Source organism: Symphalangus syndactylus, chromosome 23 (genome assembly GCF_028878055.3).
Source record: "Symphalangus syndactylus isolate Jambi chromosome 23, NHGRI_mSymSyn1-v2.1_pri, whole genome shotgun sequence".
In the NCBI taxonomy this organism is placed as follows: domain Eukaryota; kingdom Metazoa; phylum Chordata; class Mammalia; order Primates; family Hylobatidae; genus Symphalangus; species Symphalangus syndactylus.
The window spans coordinates 57,267,477-57,289,282 of NC_072445.2; the positions used below are offsets into that span (position 1 = coordinate 57,267,477).

General features: G+C 35.1%; 1 protein-coding gene across 2 annotated transcripts in view; it reads left to right on the forward strand.

The window, feature by feature from the left end:
• The window catches only part of RANBP9 (RAN binding protein 9), an 89,974-nt gene that overhangs the window by 39,654 nt on the left and 28,514 nt on the right, over positions 1 to 21,806 (forward strand). For both annotated transcript variants that reach the window (XM_055263466.2, XM_055263467.2), the window contains exons 3-5: positions 11,840 to 11,892; positions 13,394 to 13,561; positions 17,967 to 17,989. In XM_055263466.2, coding sequence (XP_055119441.2) covers positions 11,840 to 11,892; positions 13,394 to 13,561; positions 17,967 to 17,989 — 244 coding nt within the window. The remainder of the gene's footprint in view (positions 1 to 11,839; positions 11,893 to 13,393; positions 13,562 to 17,966; positions 17,990 to 21,806) is intronic.

A 21,806-nucleotide genomic window follows, 5' to 3' on the forward strand; every position in this document is an offset into this window, starting at 1 on the left:
CATTGTTTTCATCTAAGAGTTTTTAGCTCTTCAGTTAGCTCTCTAATCCATTTTGTGTTAATTTTTAGATATGGTGTGAGATAGGGATCCAGCTGCATTCTTTTTTAAAATTTTTTTTTTATTTTTGAGACAATCTTGCTCTGTCGCCCAGGCCAGAGTGCAGTGGCACAATCTTAGTTCACTGCAACCTCCGCCTCCCAGGCTCAAGCAATTCTAATGCCTCAGCCTCCTGGAAGCTGGGACTACAGGCATGTGCCACTGCACCTGGCTGATTTTTGTATTTTTAGTAGAGATGGGCTTTTGCTATGTCGACTAGGCTGGTCTTGAACTCCTGACCTCAAGTGATCCACCTACCACCTTGGCCTTTCAAAGTGTGGGGATTATAGGCTTGAGCCACCATGCCCAACCTCAGCTACGTTCATTTGCATGTGTATGTTTTCCCAGTACCATTTGTTGAAAAAAAAAACCAGTTCTTTCCCCACTGGATTGTTTTTTCCCAGTTGTCAAAACTCAATTCATCTACCAGATGCTGTGGCTCACGCCTGTAATCCCAACACTTTGGGAGGACAAGGTGGGCAGTATTGCTTGAGCCCAGGACTTTGAGACTAGCCTGGGCAACATGGAGAAACCCTGTCTGTACAAAAAATACAAAAAAAAAGTTAGCCAGGCATGGTGGCATGCAACTGTAGTCCCAGCTACTCGGGGGCTGAGGTGTGAGGATCACCTAATCAGGGGAGAAAAAAGGCTGCAGTAAGCTGTGATCATGCCACTGCACTCCAGCCTGGGTAACAAAGTGAGACCTTACTTGTTGCAAAATGACAACAACAACAAAATTAATTGATCATAAATATAAGAGTTTCTGAACTCTCAATTCTATGGCATTAATCTCTGTGTCTGTTTTTAAGCCAGCAACACACTCTTTTGGTTACTGTAGCTTTTTATTGAGTTTTAAAATTGGAATGTGTGAGTCTTCCAACTTTGTTCTTCTTTTTCAAGATTATTTTGGCTCTACTGGGCCCTTGAATTTGTATATGATTTCGGGATCAGTTTGTCAATTTCTGCAGCAAAGCAAGTTAAGATTTTGATAGGGTTTGTGTTGGATCTCTAGATTAATTTGGGGAGTATTGCTATTTTAACAACATTTAGTCTTCAAATCCAAGAATATGGCGTGGGGAGTCTTTCCATTTACTTAGGAGTTCTTTCATTTTTTTCAACAATGTCGTTTTTAGTGTTCAGGTTTCGTGCTTCTTTTGCTGTATTTATTCCTAAGTATTCTTTTGTTTTCGTTCTGTTCCAAATGAAAGTGTTTTCTTAAATTCATTTTCAAATTATTTCTAGTGTGTAGAAATACAACTGATTTTTGCATATTAATCTTGTATCTTGTAGTCTTGTTGAACTTGATTACCTTTAATAATTTTGGGGGAGGAGATTCTTTAGGATTTTCTATATACAAGATTGTGCCATCTGTCAATAGAGGATGTTTATTTCTTGCTTTCTGATCTGATGGCTTTTACGTCTTTTTCTTGCCCTCTTGCCTAGGGTAGAAATTTCAGTACTATGTTGAATAGAAGTGGTGAGAGAAGACATCCTTTTTTTTGTCCCTAATCTTAAGGTCAAAGTATTCAGTCTTTTACCACTAAGTATGCTATTAGCTGGGGATTTTTCATAGATGTTCTTTATCAGTTTGAGGAAGTTTCCTTCTGTTTCAAGCTTGCTGAGTCATGATTTTTCATGATTTTTTTTTAAATCATGAAAGGGTGATGAGTTTTGTGAAATTCTTTTTCTATGCCTGTTGAGATGATTATATGGGTTTTGTTCTTTATTTTCTTAATATATTACATTGATTGATTTTTGTTTGTTAAACAAACTTCATGTTTTTGGGATAAATCTCATTTGGTCATGATTTATAATCTTTTATATGTGTTGCTAGATTTGATTTCCTAGTAATTTGTTGAGGATTTTTGCATTTGTGTTGATGAAGGATATTTTTTCTGTAGTTTTTTTGTGATGCCTTTATCTAGTTTTGATAACAAGGTAGTGCTGGCTTTGCAGAATGAGTTAGGAAGTATTTCTAGCTTTTTTGGAAGAGTCTGAGAAACATTAATGTTAATTTTTATGTTTGGTAGATTTCCCCAGTGAAGCCATCTGAGCACGGGCTTGTCTTTGTGTTTTAAAATTACTATGCAGTTTTAGTAGTTTGTGTCTTACTAGAATTTGTCCATTTAAAGGAGGTTATGTAATTCATTGTTGATAGTATTTAATAATTGTTTTCTTATGATCCTTTTTAGTTTAGTAGTAATACTCCTTTAATTCCTGATGTTTAGTAATTTGAGTCTTTTATTTTTCTTGCTTAGTAGAACCTACTTTTGAATTCGTTGATTCTATTGTTTTTCTAGTCTCTTCCCTTATTTCTCCCCTAATCTTTATAATTCCTTTTTTGCTACCTGCTTTGGGTTTAGTTCATTCTTAATGGTAGAAATTGGATTACTAATTAGAGATCTTTCTTTTTTATTTAATTTTAATTTTAATTTTTGACAACAGTAACAAAAAATGTGTTGCGTAAGAATGGGGATACGTTCTGAAGAATGTGTTGTTAGGTGATTTTGTCATTGTAGGAATATCATAGAATGTACTTACACAAACCTAAATGGTATAGACCATACCACATGGCCTATTAAACACCTAGGCCATGTGGTGTGGTCTATTGCTCTGCTCCTAGGCTACAAAACTGAATAGCTTGTTATTGTACTGAATACTATAGGGAATTGTAACACAATGGTTTTGTGTATCTAAATACATCACATAGAAAAGATACAGTAAAAATGTGTGGTATAAAAGATTTAAAATGGCACACTTGTATAGAACAGCTCCATTATAATCTTATAGGACCATTGCTGTACATACGGTTGGTTGTTGACCGAAACATTTGTTATGTGGAACATCACTGTAAATAGGTTTTTAAAGGTGTTTCTTGCATTGCCAGCATGTGATGCATATACTAACTTAAGAATGTAATAGATCAAAGATGCATTAAAATCTTAATAAGGTAGTCATTAATATACTGCCAAAAGGCATAGCAGAAAACTAATAATGGCCATAAAACAAAAGTAAGAATTAAAAAGAACACAGAAAAAGATGGAGAGAACAGATGGACAAATAGCAAGATAGTAGGCTTAAGCCTATCAATAATAGGAATTAAACTAGAATGCTGTTAGTCTCCATTGTATGTTAGGCACAAACGTTATTTACATAACTTAATAAATGCATAATTTGTGATGATCTACGTTGACATATTGATCTGAAAAATCTTCGTATTCATTGCTCTTGGTAAACACATAGTACCACAACAATAAATTTCTTGTTCACATAAATTTTGCCTGTCCCTCACTATTGGGTTGAGTTTGTTTTTATACGTCAGATAGCCTTCATATATCTACCAGCTATTCAGTTTACTGTGAGTTATGAGCCACACCCAGCCACAACTGGTGTTACAAATTTCCCTTTGTCAGATAACCCTCCTTTCATCACTTCACAGTAACTCACAAGCGGTAACTCTTATGACACCCATTTCCCAGGTATAAACTTAGGTGTTTTTCAAGGTAAAATACTCACTTTCTTGTAGTATTTATTCCGTAACAATTTTTTGTTGTTGTTGTTTTGAGACAAGGTCTCTGTCACCCAGGCTGGAGTGCAGTAGTGCCATCACGTCTTACTGCAGCCTCGACCTCTCAGGCTCAAGTGATCCTCCCGAGTAGCTGGGACTACAGGCAATGCACCACCGTGCCAATCTTTTTTTTTTTTGGAGAGATGGGGTCCCACTATATTGCCCAGCTGGTCTTGAACTCCTGGACTCAAGCGCTTCTCTCACCATGGCCTCCCAGTTTTTTTTTCCTTTGGGATTACAGGCATGAGGCATTGTGCCTGGCCTATTCCTTAATAATTTAATAGGTGTAAAATTGTTTTTATTGTGTTCTTATCTTTTCAAAAATGTGTTACGTTTTTGCATGCTGTGCTCCCAACCCCATTTCCTTCGTAAACCGTGTAGCTTTTATTGCATGATTTTGTATAATGTGATTTTTTTGAAACTTGTATGTCATGATATAGCAGACCTGACTGTAATTGTTTTATACGGTATCTCTTCTATTCCTCTTTTCATCAGTTGATCCATCTTAATCTTTGATACATTTCGGTGTAGGTATACTTCCCCCCTAATCACTACAGCATGTATATCATTAACTAGAGTTTGATGTCAGTTTACTTCTCTTTGTGTGTGTGTGTGTGTGTGTGTGGTACAGTTTACATTTGGTGAAATGCACACATCTTAAGTGTACTCTTTGATAAGTTTTGCAGATGCGTATGCCCATGAAATGCAAACCTCTATCAAAGTATAGAACATCATCATTCTCAGAAATGTTCCCTCATGCTCCTTCCTACTTAGGCCCTTGACCCACCCTTTCAGAGGCAGACACTGTTTTGACTTGTTTACTACCGTAGAGTGGTTTTTCTTGTTGAAAATTTCATATAAAAGGAATTATATGGCATATGCACTTCTTGTATGTAAAGCTTCCTTGAGTGAACATGACATTTTTGAGATTGATCCATTTGTGTTTATCAGTAATTCTATTTTTGTTTTTGTTGCTGAGTAGAATATACCACAATTTGTATATCTGTTCGCTTGTTGATGGATACCCAGGCTGTTTCAAGTTTTTCCACTATTGTGAAGAAATCTGCCATGAGCCTATTTGTACAAATTATTTTGGTAGACACATCTTCATTTTTCTTATGAGTGGTATTGCTGGGTCATGGGGTAGGCAGGTGTTCAGTCCTATGAGCAACTGCCAGCCTTTGTTTCAAAGAGGTTTTATTGTTTTATTTTATTTTATTTTTTTTTTTTTGAGACGGAGTCTTTCTCTGTCCCCCAGGCTGGAGTGCACTGGCACGATCTCGGCTCACTGCAAGCTCCACCTCTCGGGTTCACGCCATTCTCCTTCCTCAGCCTCCTGAGTAGCTGGGATTACAGGTGCCCGCCACCACGCCCAGCTAATTTTTTGTATTTTTAGTAGAGACGGGGTTTCACCGTGTTAGCCAGGATAGTCTCGATCTCCTGACCTCGTGATCCGCCCGCCTCGGCCTCCCAAAGTGCTGGGATTACAGGCTTGAGCCACCGCGCCCGGCGGTTTTATTGTTTTAAATTCCCATCAAAAATATATGAAGTTCCTGTTGTGCCATATGCTTGGCAACACTGATGTTGTTGGTTTTATAAATTGTAATTATTCTGGCAGGTATGCAGTTGTATCTCAGTGTCGTTTTAATTTGCATTTTCCTGATGACTGACAATTTGGAGCACATTTTCATGTACTCCTTGGCTATTTGCAGTGTCTTATTTTGTAAAATATCTATTCAGATCTTTTGTTCATTTTTGAAAATTGGATCATCTATGTCTTTAGTTAAGTTTTAAATTTTGCTGAAGTTTTATTTTATGAGTTTACTCTTTTATGAGTCTTCCTTTTTGTGTCCTAATAAATCTTTGCTTTATCCCTAAGTCGTTAAGATAGTTTTACATGTTTTCTTGTAGAAGCTTTGTAGTTTTTAACATTTATATTTAGGACTGTGATTCATCTTCATTGGATTTTTGTGTATCGTGTGAGATAGAGATTAAGGCTCACTTTTTTCTACATGGATGTCAGTTATCTTATTACTATTTGTTCAAAAGACTTCCATCCTCTTTTGGACTGTCTAGGCACTTTTGTAAAATATTAAATGACTATAAATGTGGGTCTCTTTCTAGACTCCTTAATCTGTTGCATTGATCTATTTGTTGATCCTTAAGCCAGTACCATACTGTTTAGATTACTCAGCCCATGCCATGTTTTGAAGTCAGATTGTGTAAATTCTACAGTTTTCCAATCTTTTTTGGGATGTTTTAGATCCTTCATGTTTCCATATAAATTTTACTTATTTAATTTTAATTTTTTATAGCTGCATAGTAAGTGTCCATGTTTTGGGGGTACAGTGATGATACATTCATATGATTGTAAAGATCAAATCAGTGTATTGGGGGTATCTATTACCTTAAATATTTGTCTTTATGCTGGAAACATTTGAATTATTCTCTTCTAGCTATTTTGAAATGTGCAATAGAACATTGTGAACTATATTCATCTTACGGATCTATCTAACACTAGGTCTTATTTCTTCTATTAAGCTGTATATTTACATTCATTATCAGCTTCTATATACACTTTCGAATCAGCTTTTCAGATTAAAAAAAAAAGAAAAGCCTATTGTGGTTATGCTTTGGATTGCATTGACTCTGTGATCAGTTTGAAGAGAATTGCAGTTGAGGTGCCCAATTCATAGGCATGATATGTTTTGCCATTTATTTACATCTTTTAAAATTTCCCAAAGTGATAATTGGTAATTTTGAGTAGAGAGGGCTGCATGTCTTTCGTTTGATGTTTTGTGTTTTCTGATGCTGTTGTAGATAGAATTGGTTTTTAAATTTTGTTTTTCTAGTATTTGCTGCCAAATACAGTGGACTTTGTGTATTAACTTTGTATCCTGCAACCTTCTTAAATTCACTTATTCCAGTTATTTTGTAGATTCCTTAGGATTTTCTTTGTAAGCAGTCATATATCTGTACATAGAGCCAGCTTTCTTTTTAATTTTTATGCATTTTATTTCTCTTTTTTGCCTTGTCGAAATGGCTAGGATTTGTAGTATAGTGTTGAATAGGAGTGGTGAGCACTGGGCTTCTTGCTTTTTTGTTGATCTCGGAGAATAGTGTTCAGTATTTTGCTATTAAGCATGTTAATTTGTACAGTTTTTGTAGGTACAGGTTGAGGAAGTTCCCTTGTTAGTTTGCCAAGAGTATTTATTTTGGATGGTGTTAAATTGTATCGGGTGTTTTTACTGCAGCTATTTCATGATAGTTTTCTCCGAGTATAGTAAAATACATTGATTGGTTTTGAATGTTAAGCCAATCTTTTGTTCTTGGGTTAAACACTGTCTAGTCATCATATGATACATTATTAGAATTTCTTTTTATTTACTGACCTTTATGTCTCTGCTATTTTTAGCGATTATTCTAGATTTTAATATATATCTTTTTTCATAACCTGTTGAGAATTAATATTGAACCATTTTAAGTAAAATATAGAAACTTGCATTTCTACATTTATCACTTCCTCCTGTCCTTCTTGCTGTAATTGTCATATGTATTACATCTATGGTATGTTATAAACGACACAATACATGTTACCATCTTTGCTTTAAAGGGTCATGTTTTAGGAAAATTAAGAGCATTTTTTTAAGTGTAGGTTTGCTGGCAACACATTATGTTTTTCTTTTATCTGAAAATGTTTTTGTTTCACTTTTATTCTTAAGAATATTTCTCTTGAAAATAACATTTTGTGTTGGCAGGCTTTTGGGTTTTTCTTTTTAGCACTTTTAAAGATTTCATTTCACTGTCTTCTGGCCTTCGTATTTTCTAATAAGTCAGTGGAAATTCAACTCAGTATTCCTGTGAAAGTAATATGTCGTTTTTCTCTAGCTGTTTTCTGCATTTTTTTTCTTTTTTGTTAGTTTTCAGCAGTTCAGCTGTGATTTGTGCCTAGGTGTGGTTTTCTTTTTATTTAATTAATGTTTGCTGAGCTTCTTGAATCTGTACGTTTTTGTCTTTTACCAAATTTGGGGAATTATTTTCAATTTTTTTTCTGCCCTATTCTCTTTTTCCTTGGGATTGGTTACATGTATTTTGATATTATTCCAAGGACTCTTTCCCCCCATACCCCTATCTTTTTTTCTCTGTCCTTCAGATAAGGTCTGTTTTCATGTTACTATTTATTTTGCCATCTTCAGTCTGCCATTAAGCACATCAGTAAAGATTTATTTCATACAATTTTCAGCTCCAGAATTTCTATTTGGTTCTTGTTTTTGTTTGGGCTGCTGTAACAAAACACCTTAGGCCGGGTAATTTATTATAATAAACAGCGTACATTCATTGCTCACAGTTCTGGAGACTTGAAAGCCCAAGATTAAAAGGCTCCAGCAGATTCAGTTTCTGGTGAGAACTCTCTGCTTCATAGAAAACACCTGTGTGTCCTTACATGGCAAACAAGCCTTCTCACGCCTCTTTTATAAGGGCAAAAATCCCATTCCTGAGGATGGAGCCCTCATGACCTCCCAGAGGCCGACCTCATAATACCACCATATTAGAGACTGGGTTTCAACATAAGAATTTTGGGGGACACACACATTCAGACCATAGTAGTTCCCTTTTTATTGATTCTTTTTCTTTTCTGGAATTTCTTTTCATTCAAAGCAAGAGTATTTCTTCTCCCTACATCTTGTGCATTGTTAACAGTACCTGGTTTAAATTTTTTTGTCTGCTAATTCTCACATCTGGATTGTCTCAGGGCCATTCCCTCTTTGTGCTTTCTTTTGAACATGGATATTTTTTGTTCCTTTCTATGTCAGGTAATTGTGTCCTAGCACATTATGTATGGATGATAGATTTTAAAACTCTGAATAGTATTGTTTAAATCAATAATGACTTTTAGTGATATATTTTGTCAGCTTCTGTGCCGATTGTTTCCTTGTCCATGCCTTTATTCTATTTTCACTTGTCTCCCTGCTGCTAAAGCATGTCCTCAGATAGTTCTTTTGTGACAGTCTGTGTATAGTAAACCATTAGCTTTTATGTGTCTTAAAATATCTTATTTTTTCCCTCATTCTTGCTGCATTACCTGGCACCTAAGTTCTAGGTAGACAGTTACTTTAAATACTTTGAACATATTGTGCCATTGTTTTTCGTCATCAGTTGTTGCTGGGGAGAAGTCTGAAGTCAGTCTAATTGCCATTCCTTGCTAGATAATCTACTTTTCTTTCTGCTAGCTTTTAAGATTATGCCCGTGATTGATATTCTACAGTGTGTCTTATGTGTGACTTAATTTTTATCTTCCTCAGTATGTAGTGTGTATTTTCAATTCAACAACATGTTTTTCAATTCTGGAAAATTACTATCTAAATTATCTCAGCAAATATTGGTACACCACTGTCCTTATATCTTAGTGATTATTTTTTTCTTTTAGTATATTCCTAAATATAATTATTTTTATGTTTTTTTAAAATCATACTATCCATTAGGTGATATCTAGAATGAATTCATATTCCAGTCATTTATTTTATTGGTGTTTTTCTTTTTTCTCATTTTTTTTTCCCACATGCCTGTTGTGTCACATTTGTTGATCTTATATTTTAGAATTTTGTCCTTGCAGCCTTATTTTGATTGGGAAGTTTAACATTTTTCTTCGTTTTGCTCATCTGGCTTTTTCTATGCTTATTTTCTTTCTTACAGTTTGTACTTGCTTTTCAATTCATTCCTCCTAATCCAAAACTAGGTTTGTATTAGAGTTTCCGGGTCCTTGCTTCAGCATGATATTGAGAGTATTGCAGATTCTGTCATGGATCCATTCAGTAACTAGCTGGTTTAGATCCTGGTTAAGAGGTTTCTCCTCTCTTTCCCCTTAACTACACCACAATGTCAAATAAGCTCTAGCTTAGGCAACAGGTGATATCAGTATATTCTTAGCCTCCTTTCAAGAGGAGAAGCCTATTCCAGCCTTTGGCTTTAAGCAGTAAGCATAGCTAATACTCCTCTTATGGAACATTTTTAGTCCTTGTTTACCCAGAGGAGGGGGAACTTTGAGCCACTGTTGAGTGCTCATAGACTCAGAGCTTTGCAGGTCCACAGCTTATATCCCCATTCACAGCCTGTGTTTCTTCTCATCTTCTTGTGACTTAGCCTTTTTAAATAAAATGTAATACTTACATTTTATATTGTACTTCTAGCAAAGGGGCTGAATCAAAATACAAACTTAATGAGCCTTCTTGACTAGACATCTATGTGTTGTTTCTTAATGTTTTGTCACTCTTGTCTCACTTGGCGTATGCTCATAGTAGTAATATTGCTCTTGTGAATCTAACTATGAGTTTTAATTTCTAGTAGGGAAAACTGAGTTTTCTTTTTTAAAATTTTGTCTTTTGATCAAAATTATACATTTTTACATATGAACTTTGAAATAATTTTGCTCAGTTTTAAAATTTCTGTTGGAATATGTCTTGAAATGTATAAAATGTATGTCTACATCATTTTAGAAAGGTTGTCCTCCTTTTTTTGTTTTTGCCTTCCAGCCTGAGTGGCAGAGTCCTGGTCTATCACTCAGGGTGGAGTGCAGTGGTGTGATCATTCATGGCTCACTGCAGCCTCAACCTCCTGGGGTCAAGCAATCCTCCCACCTCAGCCTCCCACATAGCTAGGACCACAGGTGTGCACCACCACACACAACTGATGGTTTTGGTTTTTTTTGAGACAAGGTCTCCCAATGTTGCCCAGGCTGGTCTTGAATTCTTGGGCTCAGAAGATCCTCCTGCTTCAGTCTCTGAAAGTGCTGGGATTCCAGGTGTGAGCCTCTGTGCCTATCTGAAAGATTGCCATTTTTATGCTCTCAAGTTATCCAGATGTTTACTATATCCACTTATATACAGCTTTTAATATGTAATTCTGAGCCTTCCTTGAGAACCTTACTCCTGTTTTATGTTTTCTGTAGTTATTGTGGCTGTCCAGCTGGCTATACTAGAAGAAATATTAAAATGTTCCTCTTATATATAGTCAGTTTGCCAGAATGCCTAAATAATTGTAAAAGGTTTTGGTAGATTCTGTGGTTTTCTATGTATATAATCATACCAAGTACAAATAAAGGTACTTTTATGTCTTTTAACATTTATACTAGTCATTTAGTTTTCTTATTTTATTAAGCTTTCTAAAGCCCCTAAAACAGTATTTAACAATTGTAAGTATCTCTTTGTTCTTGATTTTAGTGGAAATGCCTTCAGTGCATTTTACTGTTGAATATCTTGCTTGCTATATTTGGGGGAAAAGTCTCATAGTTAAATAATTTCCTTTTATTCTTATTTTATTGGAGTTCTTATTAGGAATGGTGGCCAAATTTTATCAAATGCCATTTAAAACCTTGATAAAAATAATGGGCGATTAGCCTTTTAACAAACTGAATTCAGTTTGCTTTTTATTTTGTTTTTCTTTTTGTGTTCATACTCACAAGTGTATTGTGTTATGTTTTCTTCCTTTGAACTATCTTTATCAGGTTTTGTTGTTAATGTTTTATAAGCACTTGAAAAATAACTGAATACCTGAATAATCTTTCCTTGTGTATTGTGTGGAGATTGTTTTGTTCTAATTTTATAAATTGATAATAAAGAGCCCTCTGTTTAGGTAGATTTTGTCAATTTGCTCAGTTTTAGAAAGCTAGTATAGAAAATACATACTTGGGGTAATTTTATTAAGATATTTTTATGTGAGTTTGAAATTTTTTCCAAATGTGAATCCATATTTCCGTGTGTGTGTGTGTGTGTGTGGTCTAAATTTGTACTGTGCCCCTTGGGAAACACATTTGTTTCCTTAACATTTTTTTTTTCCTTCTACAATCCCTCTGCTTTTTTGTGAGAAATCTTAATCCCAAACATTTATCTGTAAATAAGTTGGAGAGATTTTTTATAGGTGTCAGTAGAGTGCGTAGCTGTATATTAATGCTTTGTGTGTATTTATGAATTATTACCATATGAGTTTGCTGTGAAGTCTTTTATTGGTACTTAATATTGCCCATTGTTGTTACATAATAAATTGTAATAAAATTTTTGTTGCTACCTTAGGAGTTCCAGCTTGGGCTTGGTTCTGATATTGTTTGAGACTGTTTGGTAATTTATACATATATGACTATAATAATGTCCTTTTCTTCTCTCCCCCCACCCCCTCCAACAGTTACATGGGAATTGGTCTTTCTGCTCAAGGTGTGAACATGAATAGACTACCAGGTACACTTGTAATTGAATTACAGTATTATGTCTTATGAGTAGCTCTTTCTGGTTAAAATTTTCAAGTAAGAAATTGTAATATTTAAGGATACTGATTTTCTGTGTTTTTAATCATCATTATGAATTTTAAGTGAAAGCTGAGTGGGGTTTTTTTGTTTTGTTTTGTTTTTGAGACAGAGTCTCACTGTGTCACCCAGGTTGGAGTGCAGTGGCGCAGTTTTGGCCCACTGCAACCTATGCCTTCTGGGATCAAGCAGTTTTCCTGCCTCAGCCTCCCGAGTAGCTGGGATCACAGGCGTGCACCACCAGACCCGGCTAATTTTTTTATTTTTAGTAGAGATGGGGTTTTGCCGTTTTGGCCAGGCTGGTCTCGAGCCCCTGACCTCAGGTGATCCACCTGCCTCGGCCTCCCAAACTGTTAGGATTACAGGCGTGAGTCACCATGCCCGGCCTGCTGAGCGGTTTTTAATAAATTTAAATTTCACACTATTTAGTAAAACATATAGTATATATCTCATGCTTTTTTTGTATTTTGATATTTTTAAGTTTTAGTACATAGTAATATCAGCTACTTTAAATATTTTAATGTGGCTGGTTATATTGGCTACCCATCATATTTTTGACTTTTAACCCATCTTAATGTTCAGGGAATATCGACTAATACTTAAACTAAGGAAGAGATAAATTGAGATGGCAGACCTGTTTCCCAATACCACATATCAGAAGGAAGTGATTCTTGGATTATGTCTTCTAATACTCTCTTTGCTAAAGTTAAAAATTAATTTTGGCGACACTTTTTGAGGTACAAGGCAAAACTGTCAATGTAAAACTACGTGAAGTGCCTTAAAGAAACAAACCAAGACAATGTAGTTGCATCTGATTGTAATCACGTATGTTACCTTGACATACTTTCTTTTGTACCCTTTTGCTTAAAATGATACTTGAAAGAGGGTTTAATTGAGGTTTTTATTATTTGAAAACTCCTTATAGAAGTAACTGATAAGGTAAAAATCTCTTAATGATGATATAAACATATCTGTAGTTTGGTAAGACCACACCCTGTTTGGCTTTTATATTTGGATCCCAGTCTTGAGAAACTTGCAGTGATTGAATAGGATGTAATCTCTTATGTTATATAAAATGTGTTATGTGTTTCTTTAAATCAAAGCAAAATTATTTTGGTGTATTAGCAAACGGAATATGCACAGAAAATGTGTCCTCCTGTGGTTGTTGCATTTATGTTTGTTTTTTCTGGTAGGGGGTTCTCTCTGTTTAATATTTGTTTTAGTGTTCTGTGTAGCTATTTTTCTTAAATTTGTAAGCCGTATTTTAATAGAGAATAAATTATGTAGTGTAATTTTTGAGAATTTAAATGTACATTAGGAATTTTATCTTTATATTATCTTGTGCTGTTCTGATTTATCACTAGGTTATTAGTGAATAAACCTAGTACAGAGGAACCTTACTTTTCATTGTAAATATGCCGGAACTTTCTCCTTAGGTTGGGATAAGCATTCGTATGGTTACCATGGGGATGATGGACATTCGTTTTGTTCTTCTGGAACTGGACAACCTTATGGACCAACTTTCACTACTGGTGATGTCATTGGCTGTTGTGTTAATCTTATCAACAATACCTGCTTTTACACCAAGAATGGACATAGTTTAGGTACTGAGATAATATATTGCATGCAAAATAACCAAATATTGAGATTATTACACTTCCAGGATGGTGGTTGTATTTATTATGTGATTCTCCTTTATAGATAGATGCCTCTGGAAATGGTTTCTTCCTTTTTCCCAGGCAGAAGCTAAGGAAATGGTGAATATTTATATTCACCATCTTTATATTCTGTGAAGGCCATCTATATAATACATATATGTATAGGAGTTACTGTAGAAATAATCCCCACACTGAGATACTTATTCTAGAAATAGAAATGCCAAGAGTTTTCTGCTTTAAATAAAATGCTACACAGTATAATCTAATTCTCTGGGTAACAGGTGCTAAGAAAAAGGGGCAGTCAGTTGTTAGGATAGTGTGGGGAATAGTAACAAAGGAAGGGAAAGCTTGATGCCACAAGCATATGAAGGGCATCAACACACTCAAAGGTCAGATCTGCTAACAAAGATGGCTAAGTTGGTAACTACAAGTTTGCTGTATGGAAGGAAGCAGAATTAAGCAAACAGTGACAAAACTGAGAATAAAAAAACTTCTGAAAATAAAATAGGTTATGGAAAACTTGAAACCCATACATTGTAAGACTAATAGTAAGTTAAGATTTACAGTGGAATATTCATGTACCCATAGCACTTCAAATTTAAAGTTATGTGTGGTCGTTATATTCCTTTTTCTTAGAAGTTTTTTTTTAAACTATAGAAAATATAAAGGATAGTAACACTGATGCTTTTTGTTTTATAAAAAAAGATTTCACATTTTACTGCTGGAAAAATCTTTGATTCAAAGCAAATTATTTTTATTGAGGTAAAATGAAAGGAAGCAAAAACTAAGTAACCCTAGAAGGCAGAAACTGCTTATAAATAGTATTTAAAAATTAGACTTAAAGTAGTATGCTTAGACATAATAGATGTTCTTTAACACAAAAGCTGTTTTTTCTGTTATTTCATAGTATAAAAGAAAATTCTGAATTTCTGGCTGCATTGGCAATACTCTTTTAAAAGTGTTTCAATAAAGTTAACTTTTTTCATATTCAGCTTAGCATTTCTACTTCTGATTACTGATTTTTAATTCTGAAGTCCTTCTGTATTATCTGACTTAAAAGTTTTTCTCAAGGCCACAAGAGATCCTTTTCTCACTAGTACAATAATGTTAAGGACCCCATGCAAATTATGTATATTTATGTGTGGTTTCATTGTTGTGGCCACCTGGTTTCCAAGAACAATACAGGCCTCTTGAATTTATTTGTTGTTACTATTCTGACTGATCATATAATCTTAGTTGGCTTGACTGCTTATGATGTTTGAATTTTTGAATCCGGAGAAATCTGCTTTTAGGTACTTTGGTTCAAAAACCAAAAAATACATTTTTAAAAAACCACAATCTCTTTAACATAAACTTTTTAAACTTTCCAGAGAAGAAATTTCATTTTGGGAGATAAGACAATCACAGGTGATAATGATTTTATTTTTTCCCTATTTTCACAAATATTTAAATTAAATTTTTCTCTTGGCTAAGAAAGCTATTTTTAAAATGTAAGATGTGTCTTTAAAAAGGTGCACCTAATGATGGAGTCACATCATAAATTTTTATTTTTTGTTAATTTTTGAGACGGAGTCTCCTTCTGTAGCCAAGGCAGGAGTACAGTGATGTGATCTCAGCTGAGAACCTCCACCTCCTAGTTTCAAGCGATTCTCCTTCCCCAGCCTCCTGAATAGCTGGGATTATAGGTGCGCTGTCACCCCTAGCTAATTTTTGTATTTTTAGTAGAGATGGGGTTTCACCATGTTGTCTAGGCTGGTCTTGAACTTCTGACCTCAAGTGATACACCCGCCTCAGCCTTCCAAAGTGCTGGCATTACAGGCATGAGCCACTGTGCCCAGCCCGCATTTTAATTTTAAGTAAACCTGAATGGCATTATTCATTCTTAAATTTAATAAATATTAAGCACATAGAGAGATGGTATAACAGTGGTTAATAAGAGTTCTTTAGTCAGACTTGCCTGGGATTGACTCCCGGCTTATGCCAGGTAACCATATGTAAATTACTTAACATTTCTGTGCCTCAGTTTTCTCAGTTTGTCAAGTAGGATCACTGTAATACCTATCTCACTAAGGTGGTTAGAGTAAACTGCAATAGTATGTGCACAGTTCTGACATCTAGTGAATAACCATTAAATGTTATTTAGTATCATTGTTTGTCAGCCCCTGAGCTAGGTTCCTGGGATCCACTGGTAAACCATTGATGAGCAGAAATTACTTCTGTAGAACAGGAGTCTACAAGCTATGGCCAAGTTAGCCTCCTGTTTATTTTAAAATAAAATTTCATTAGCAACCAGCCACACCTACTTAACATATTATTTATGGTTGCTTTCCTGTTACAATGGCAGAGTTGGATATTTGTGATAAAGACCATATGGCCTGGAAAGCAGAACATATTAGCAGCCCTTCATAGGAAAGCTTTGCCTACCTCTGGTCTAGATTCTGGCATCTTCTAAGATAAAATACTATTAAATATGTAGTTACTATTCCCTTATACTTCCTAAATGGATAATCTGTACCCAAAACCTGATACATCTTTAGTTTCTGTCTCATGGAAGATTTTCAGAATATATATTTGTTTACTATATACAGAAAAATAGGTTTTATTTGAGAAAATAAGAGAAACATTGCAGTATATAGGTTAATGTAATGTGATAATTTTTTATTTGTTTTATTGAATATCGTTCACCAATTGAAGATCACTTTTCAAAAACCCTGACAAATCAGGAAATTATGAATATAGAAAATTGCTTTCTGTGTAAAATTCAAATAGTTATGCCATCTTGTTAAAGTGGCATCTTTTCGTGGTCTGATTGAGCAAAAACATGTTGTGGTAACTATATTTGGCCGTGTTAAAAAATGTTAACCTTTGGAATTAATTTTGAATTTTTTGTTAAGAGTTTTTGGTAAAGTGAAGATTTCAGTAATTACAGACACAAAGGATTTTTGCTAAAGGTGGAATATACAGTCTTCATTATAACTAGACATCTTTGAGAAAAATAATTGATTATTTTATGAAAAATATTAGAAATATGTATAGTTTATAGTATATTAAAATATTCTCTTGCTTTCTGTATTCTTTTTACTTTTGTGAAATTTTTGGGAAAATTTTTTATTTGGGCTGATAGTACCTGCTTTCTGTGTTATTAATGAAGTTAAATGTAATGATAATGTTTTACATGGGGAAAACAGGAACCCTAACTTTGCTTTCCTTTTAACAAGCCACCATGAATTTACTAGTTTTTAAAAATCATAAAAACAGGGCTTTACTAACTACAAAGCATTATTTTTTACACATTATTTTAAAAGTGTAAAATTTATTTTCAGATTGTCTTTTAACCTTATTAATAAATAGAGTTAGATGTTTTCTGTTATTGCAGCACAGTCATAGAGGAATAAAATGTCAAGTAGGAAGAGACCTTAAAAACAATTTAATGGAAATTCCCTCAGTTTTAAGATAGTGATCAAAACTGTAGAAGCAGTGGTGCTGGCTTGGTTTTAATGTTGGTTTTAGACTGGAAGAGTTGAGATCAGCTGACTGACTCACCAGTACTGCTCTCCCGTTATTCTAGAGCTAAATCTTTAAAAATATATCTACAGAAATACTTTATTATTTTCAGCTAAGTTGTATATTTGAATATTTGAAAGGAGGTCGTTAAATTGTCACGTTGGTTGACAGTAGACTTATTCCAATGATATTGCCATTGCTCAAGTTGTATCTAGAACATGACTGTTGTAATTACTGTCAAAAGGTATTCAAGAGAAATTCTCAACTGTGCAAAATCGTTTATCCTTTGAGGGAGGAATTGATTTTTCCCACGAGTAAATCATAAGTTAAAGAATTTACTTTCATAAGAAACATTTTTTAAAGAAGCAAAAATATACTGTATTTTCCCTTGTTTGCCTTTTATAACAGAAAAACTCTTTTCTTTCCACCTAAAATTATTTAAAAGCTAAATCTAGACGATGATTATTAAACGGTGAGGCTACAAATTGCAACTTGGGGGTAAAAAATAAACTGTGACTATTTTGCAACCAACTCTCTTAATGTGTTTTCTAATGTAGCTTTGAAGATATATCTAAAAGTATTTCAAAAATCCTGGAGACAGTGGCAGCATCTCAGAAATAAAATTTGTGTATGACTAGCAAGGCTGATTATCTTGAAAGGGGACAGCATTTGTTCACTCAGACATATGTTAGTATTACTGATAAAAAATCAGTCTTGTTATTTTTTATTTAGGCTTTAATGTTTTTTCTTTTGCCATTTGTTTCCTCCTTTTAGTTAGAAATTCAGCTTGTCAGTATAGTCTGCTTTGAAAAACAGCTTCTAATGCCACCTTTTTTTTTCTTTTTAGGTATTGCTTTCACTGACCTACCGGTAAGACTTTTTTTAAAAGCAATTTTCCATTTTTAATTAAAGGAAGTATAAAGAAACTGATACTGGGCATATTTAGAAAGTTTAAAATACAGTCTTATTGATATTTATTAGGTTTATATGACATGCAAAGAAGAGATCTTTTCTCTAATCACCTTGGGTGTAGACCCTCAGAAATTAAGCTCCAACTTGCACTGGATTGATTGTATAAAGGAAAATAAATCAGAATTGATTCTCAAGTGTCTTTAAATGTCACCATTCATTCATTTGAAATGTATTTCCTTGGACTTTTCAGCAGAAGGCTGTATAGCAGTTCTAATGGTTTATTCATCCAAGCTATATAGGCCTACCATGTGGCAGGTTAAGTGCTTGGAATATATTATTCAACAGGTAGTAAAGATCTCTGCCCTCTTGGACTTTATAGTATTCAAGCTGTGAAAGAGAATAAGCAGTACTTGAAAAACAAGTAAAGCAGAACCTATTTTAAGGGTGTTAAGTATACTTTGGAAAGAAAGGGAAAAAACAGAGAATGGGAATATCAACGGTAGGACAAAAGGTTGTACAAGTTGCTCCCCTTTGCTCAAGGTGAGACTTGAGCTGAGGCTTTTGGAGGAGTGAGGGAGTCTGCCAAGTGGATGTGTAGAGCAAGAGTTTTCCAGGCAGAGGGAAGTTAGGGAAAAGGTGCTCAGACAGGAGCACACATGGCTTGTTTGAAGAAGAGTGTGAAGTGTGGTAGAGAGGAGTGAGGAGGGCAGAGCATATGTAGTCGTAGATGATCAGAGATAATGATGGGGTTGGGGGTAAGCTATTAATAGATCATCTAGACCTGGGCAAGCCATTGGGAGGGCTTGGAAATTTACTCTGAGTGAAATACAAAGACATTGCGGACTTTTATTTGTCATGATAGGACTTCAGTTTTTATGGGATCACTGTGATTGCTTAGTTGAAAAATAGACTAGGCCGGGCATGGTGGCTCACATCTGTAATCCCAGCACTTTGGGAGGCCGAGGTGGGCGGATCACGAGGTCAAGAGATCAAGGCCATCCTGGCCAACACGGTGAACCCCTGTCTCTACTAAAAAAAATAAAAATACCAAAAATTAGCTGGGCGTGGTGATGGGTGCCTGCAGTCCCAGCTACTCAGGAGGCTGAGGCAGGAGAATGACACAAACCCAGGAGGCGGAGCTTGCAGTGAGCCAAGATTGTGCCACTGCACTCCGGCCTGGGTGACAGAGCAAGCCTCTGTCTAAAAAAAAAAAACCGTGTGGGAGTAAGGGTAGAAGCAAGGGGACCTATGAGAAGACTGTTGCAGAAATTCAAGCAAGGGGTGACAGTAACTCTCTTCAGTAGAGGTTTGATTCCACGTATCTTATTTACCAAACCCAAGGCACTGTCAGTTGTAGTCTCCATCATCTGTGACACCAAGGGGGAAAAAAACTAACAAACTGTGACATAATGCTTCCGTTATCACTTAGCATTTTTATTTTATACTCACCGAATGATCTCTTAGGGTTATTTAAACTTAGATTTTTAATCTGTGTCTCTTTGTAGGTGTTGCACACCTAAAAAGGATGAGATAAGCAATATAAATTGATTAAGGTATTCCTAAAATTTCATGTTCAGAGTCTAACCTTTTAAATCAGTTTTTTTAAGAGTGGATGCCATGATTTTCTTTGATCTCACTCTGTCACCCAGGTTGGAGTGCAGTGGTGTGATCTTGGCTCACTGCAACCTCTGCCTCCCAGGCTCAAGGGATCCTCCTACCTCAGACTGCCAAGTAGCTGGGACCACAGGTGCACGCCAGTATGCCCGACTGATTTTTTGTATTTTTGGTAGAGATGGGGTTTTGCCAGGTTGCCCAGGCTGATGTCCATGATTTTCTATGTGATACTATCTTCTCTGTCATCAAGAACATTTTTTAAGATTACTCTATTATGTCTCTGGGATTAATCTCCAAGCTGCCGATTACATCGTGCACATTTGATACTGTCACTTTCATGATATTAACCGATATCACGAAAATAAAAATTTCATCAGGAAAAGCAATTCAGTCCCAAGAGTTTTTCAGTGAGCTCATTCTTTAACAAATCGCTCCTGTGCAAGCATTGACAGCTGTGTCATGACAGCTGCCTGACCATAGTAAGGTGTCGTCAATTATAAAATGCATTCCAATTTTCAGAGATGTTTTGAGAGAGATGATGGAAGATTCAGGGGTAGAGAATAGATACCAAATCTATAGATTATTTGTATCCCTTAATAAAATCCTAGGAAAAAACAAATCAAACTTACAATAGAAAATAATTTTAAGCCAAGGAATATTTGAACCCTACCAATCAAAAGTACTCTTCAAGAAGCATTATTTGGCTCTGGGTGTCTGAGGTGGGAGGACTGCTTGAGGCCAGGAGTTCAACACCACTTTGGGCAATATAATGAGATCTCACCTCTACCAAAAAAAAACCACAAAAAAACAAATAACAACAACAAAAAAACCCTGCCACATTATTTAGTAAATAGTGATGGAATAAGTCTTTATTATTTAAAAAAAAATACATATTGTTAGGACTAAGTGTAAAGTAAGTTCTAGATGGATTAAAGAGTTAAATTTTTAAAAATCTCAAAATAATAGTAACAAAATATGATTCTTTTAAAAATCCAACTGAAAACCAAGAGAATTGGCTAATGGATTGGATCTGAAAATTACATAAGGTCTGAGAATTGACGATTGTACTTAGCAGACTAGAGGTCATTGGTGACCTGGACAAGAAAGTTTCAGCCGTGGGATGGAGACATCCTGATTGGAATGGATTTTAGGAAGAGGTGAGTTATAGACAGTGATAACTCTGGAGGACTTTGGCCACAGTGAGGAGTAAAGAAATGGAGTAGTAGCCAGTGTGGTGGAAGTGGGGGCAGTAGAAAAAAAAATTAAGTTAGGAGATTGAGCATGCTGATGAAAATGTCGGTGTAGCATAGAAAGAGGTAGACAGATGTGTAATTGAGGGAATGGGCTTTTGAGAAGAGCATTGTGGGGACAGGCAGAGTGTGTAGGTGCAGATTCTGGTTGGTGGGTTGATTTGGTCTTTAACAGTTAAGAGACTCTGGTGAGAATGCTGTAAGTTTCATTTGGAGTTGGTTAAAGGGTTTAGTGACTTTTTTTTTTTCTTTTGTGGCACTAAGCATGTAAAACCAACTAGTCAGCGTGAGCTTTTGTTGTTGTTAGCTTTCATTTTCTTGTTCATAGATAGAGGTGGTCATTTGGAAAAAGCTTGGTTGGTTGTAGACATGTTGATTATTTTCTCTCCCACTTTTGAATCACCAGTTATGTTTTTTCCCTCAGGTAGCCAATGATCATGTGCAACTTCGTTTTAACAGTGGGTATGGTGGTGGTTTTAGGTTTCCTTTTAGTATAGTATTTTTCATTTTTAATACTGTAAATCTTCTGGGACTTCCATAGGCTTCACATATCAGTTCTTTCTTTCAAAGGAAGCATCAAGGAAGTATTTATATCTTCTATACCTGTGGTCTCTCACAAGCTACCCTTACCATTGAATCCTGAGAGAAAGTATATTTGCAGAAAAACCAGTTTACCTAGATTGTTCTGCACCTGTTATGGAACACGAGTGTTTATACAGCTTTGAAAACCTTAGATTTTTTTCAAAATAGTCTTTTTTCCTCAGCTTACCTCACCAGTTTGAGAAATGACATTAAGTATAACTAATTCAGTTTGGGATTTAATTATACAATTAAATTATGGTAGTTGCACAGTTCTGTGAACATACTAAAAAACACTGAAGGCTGTTGCTTTTTAAAGGTTTTTGTTATAG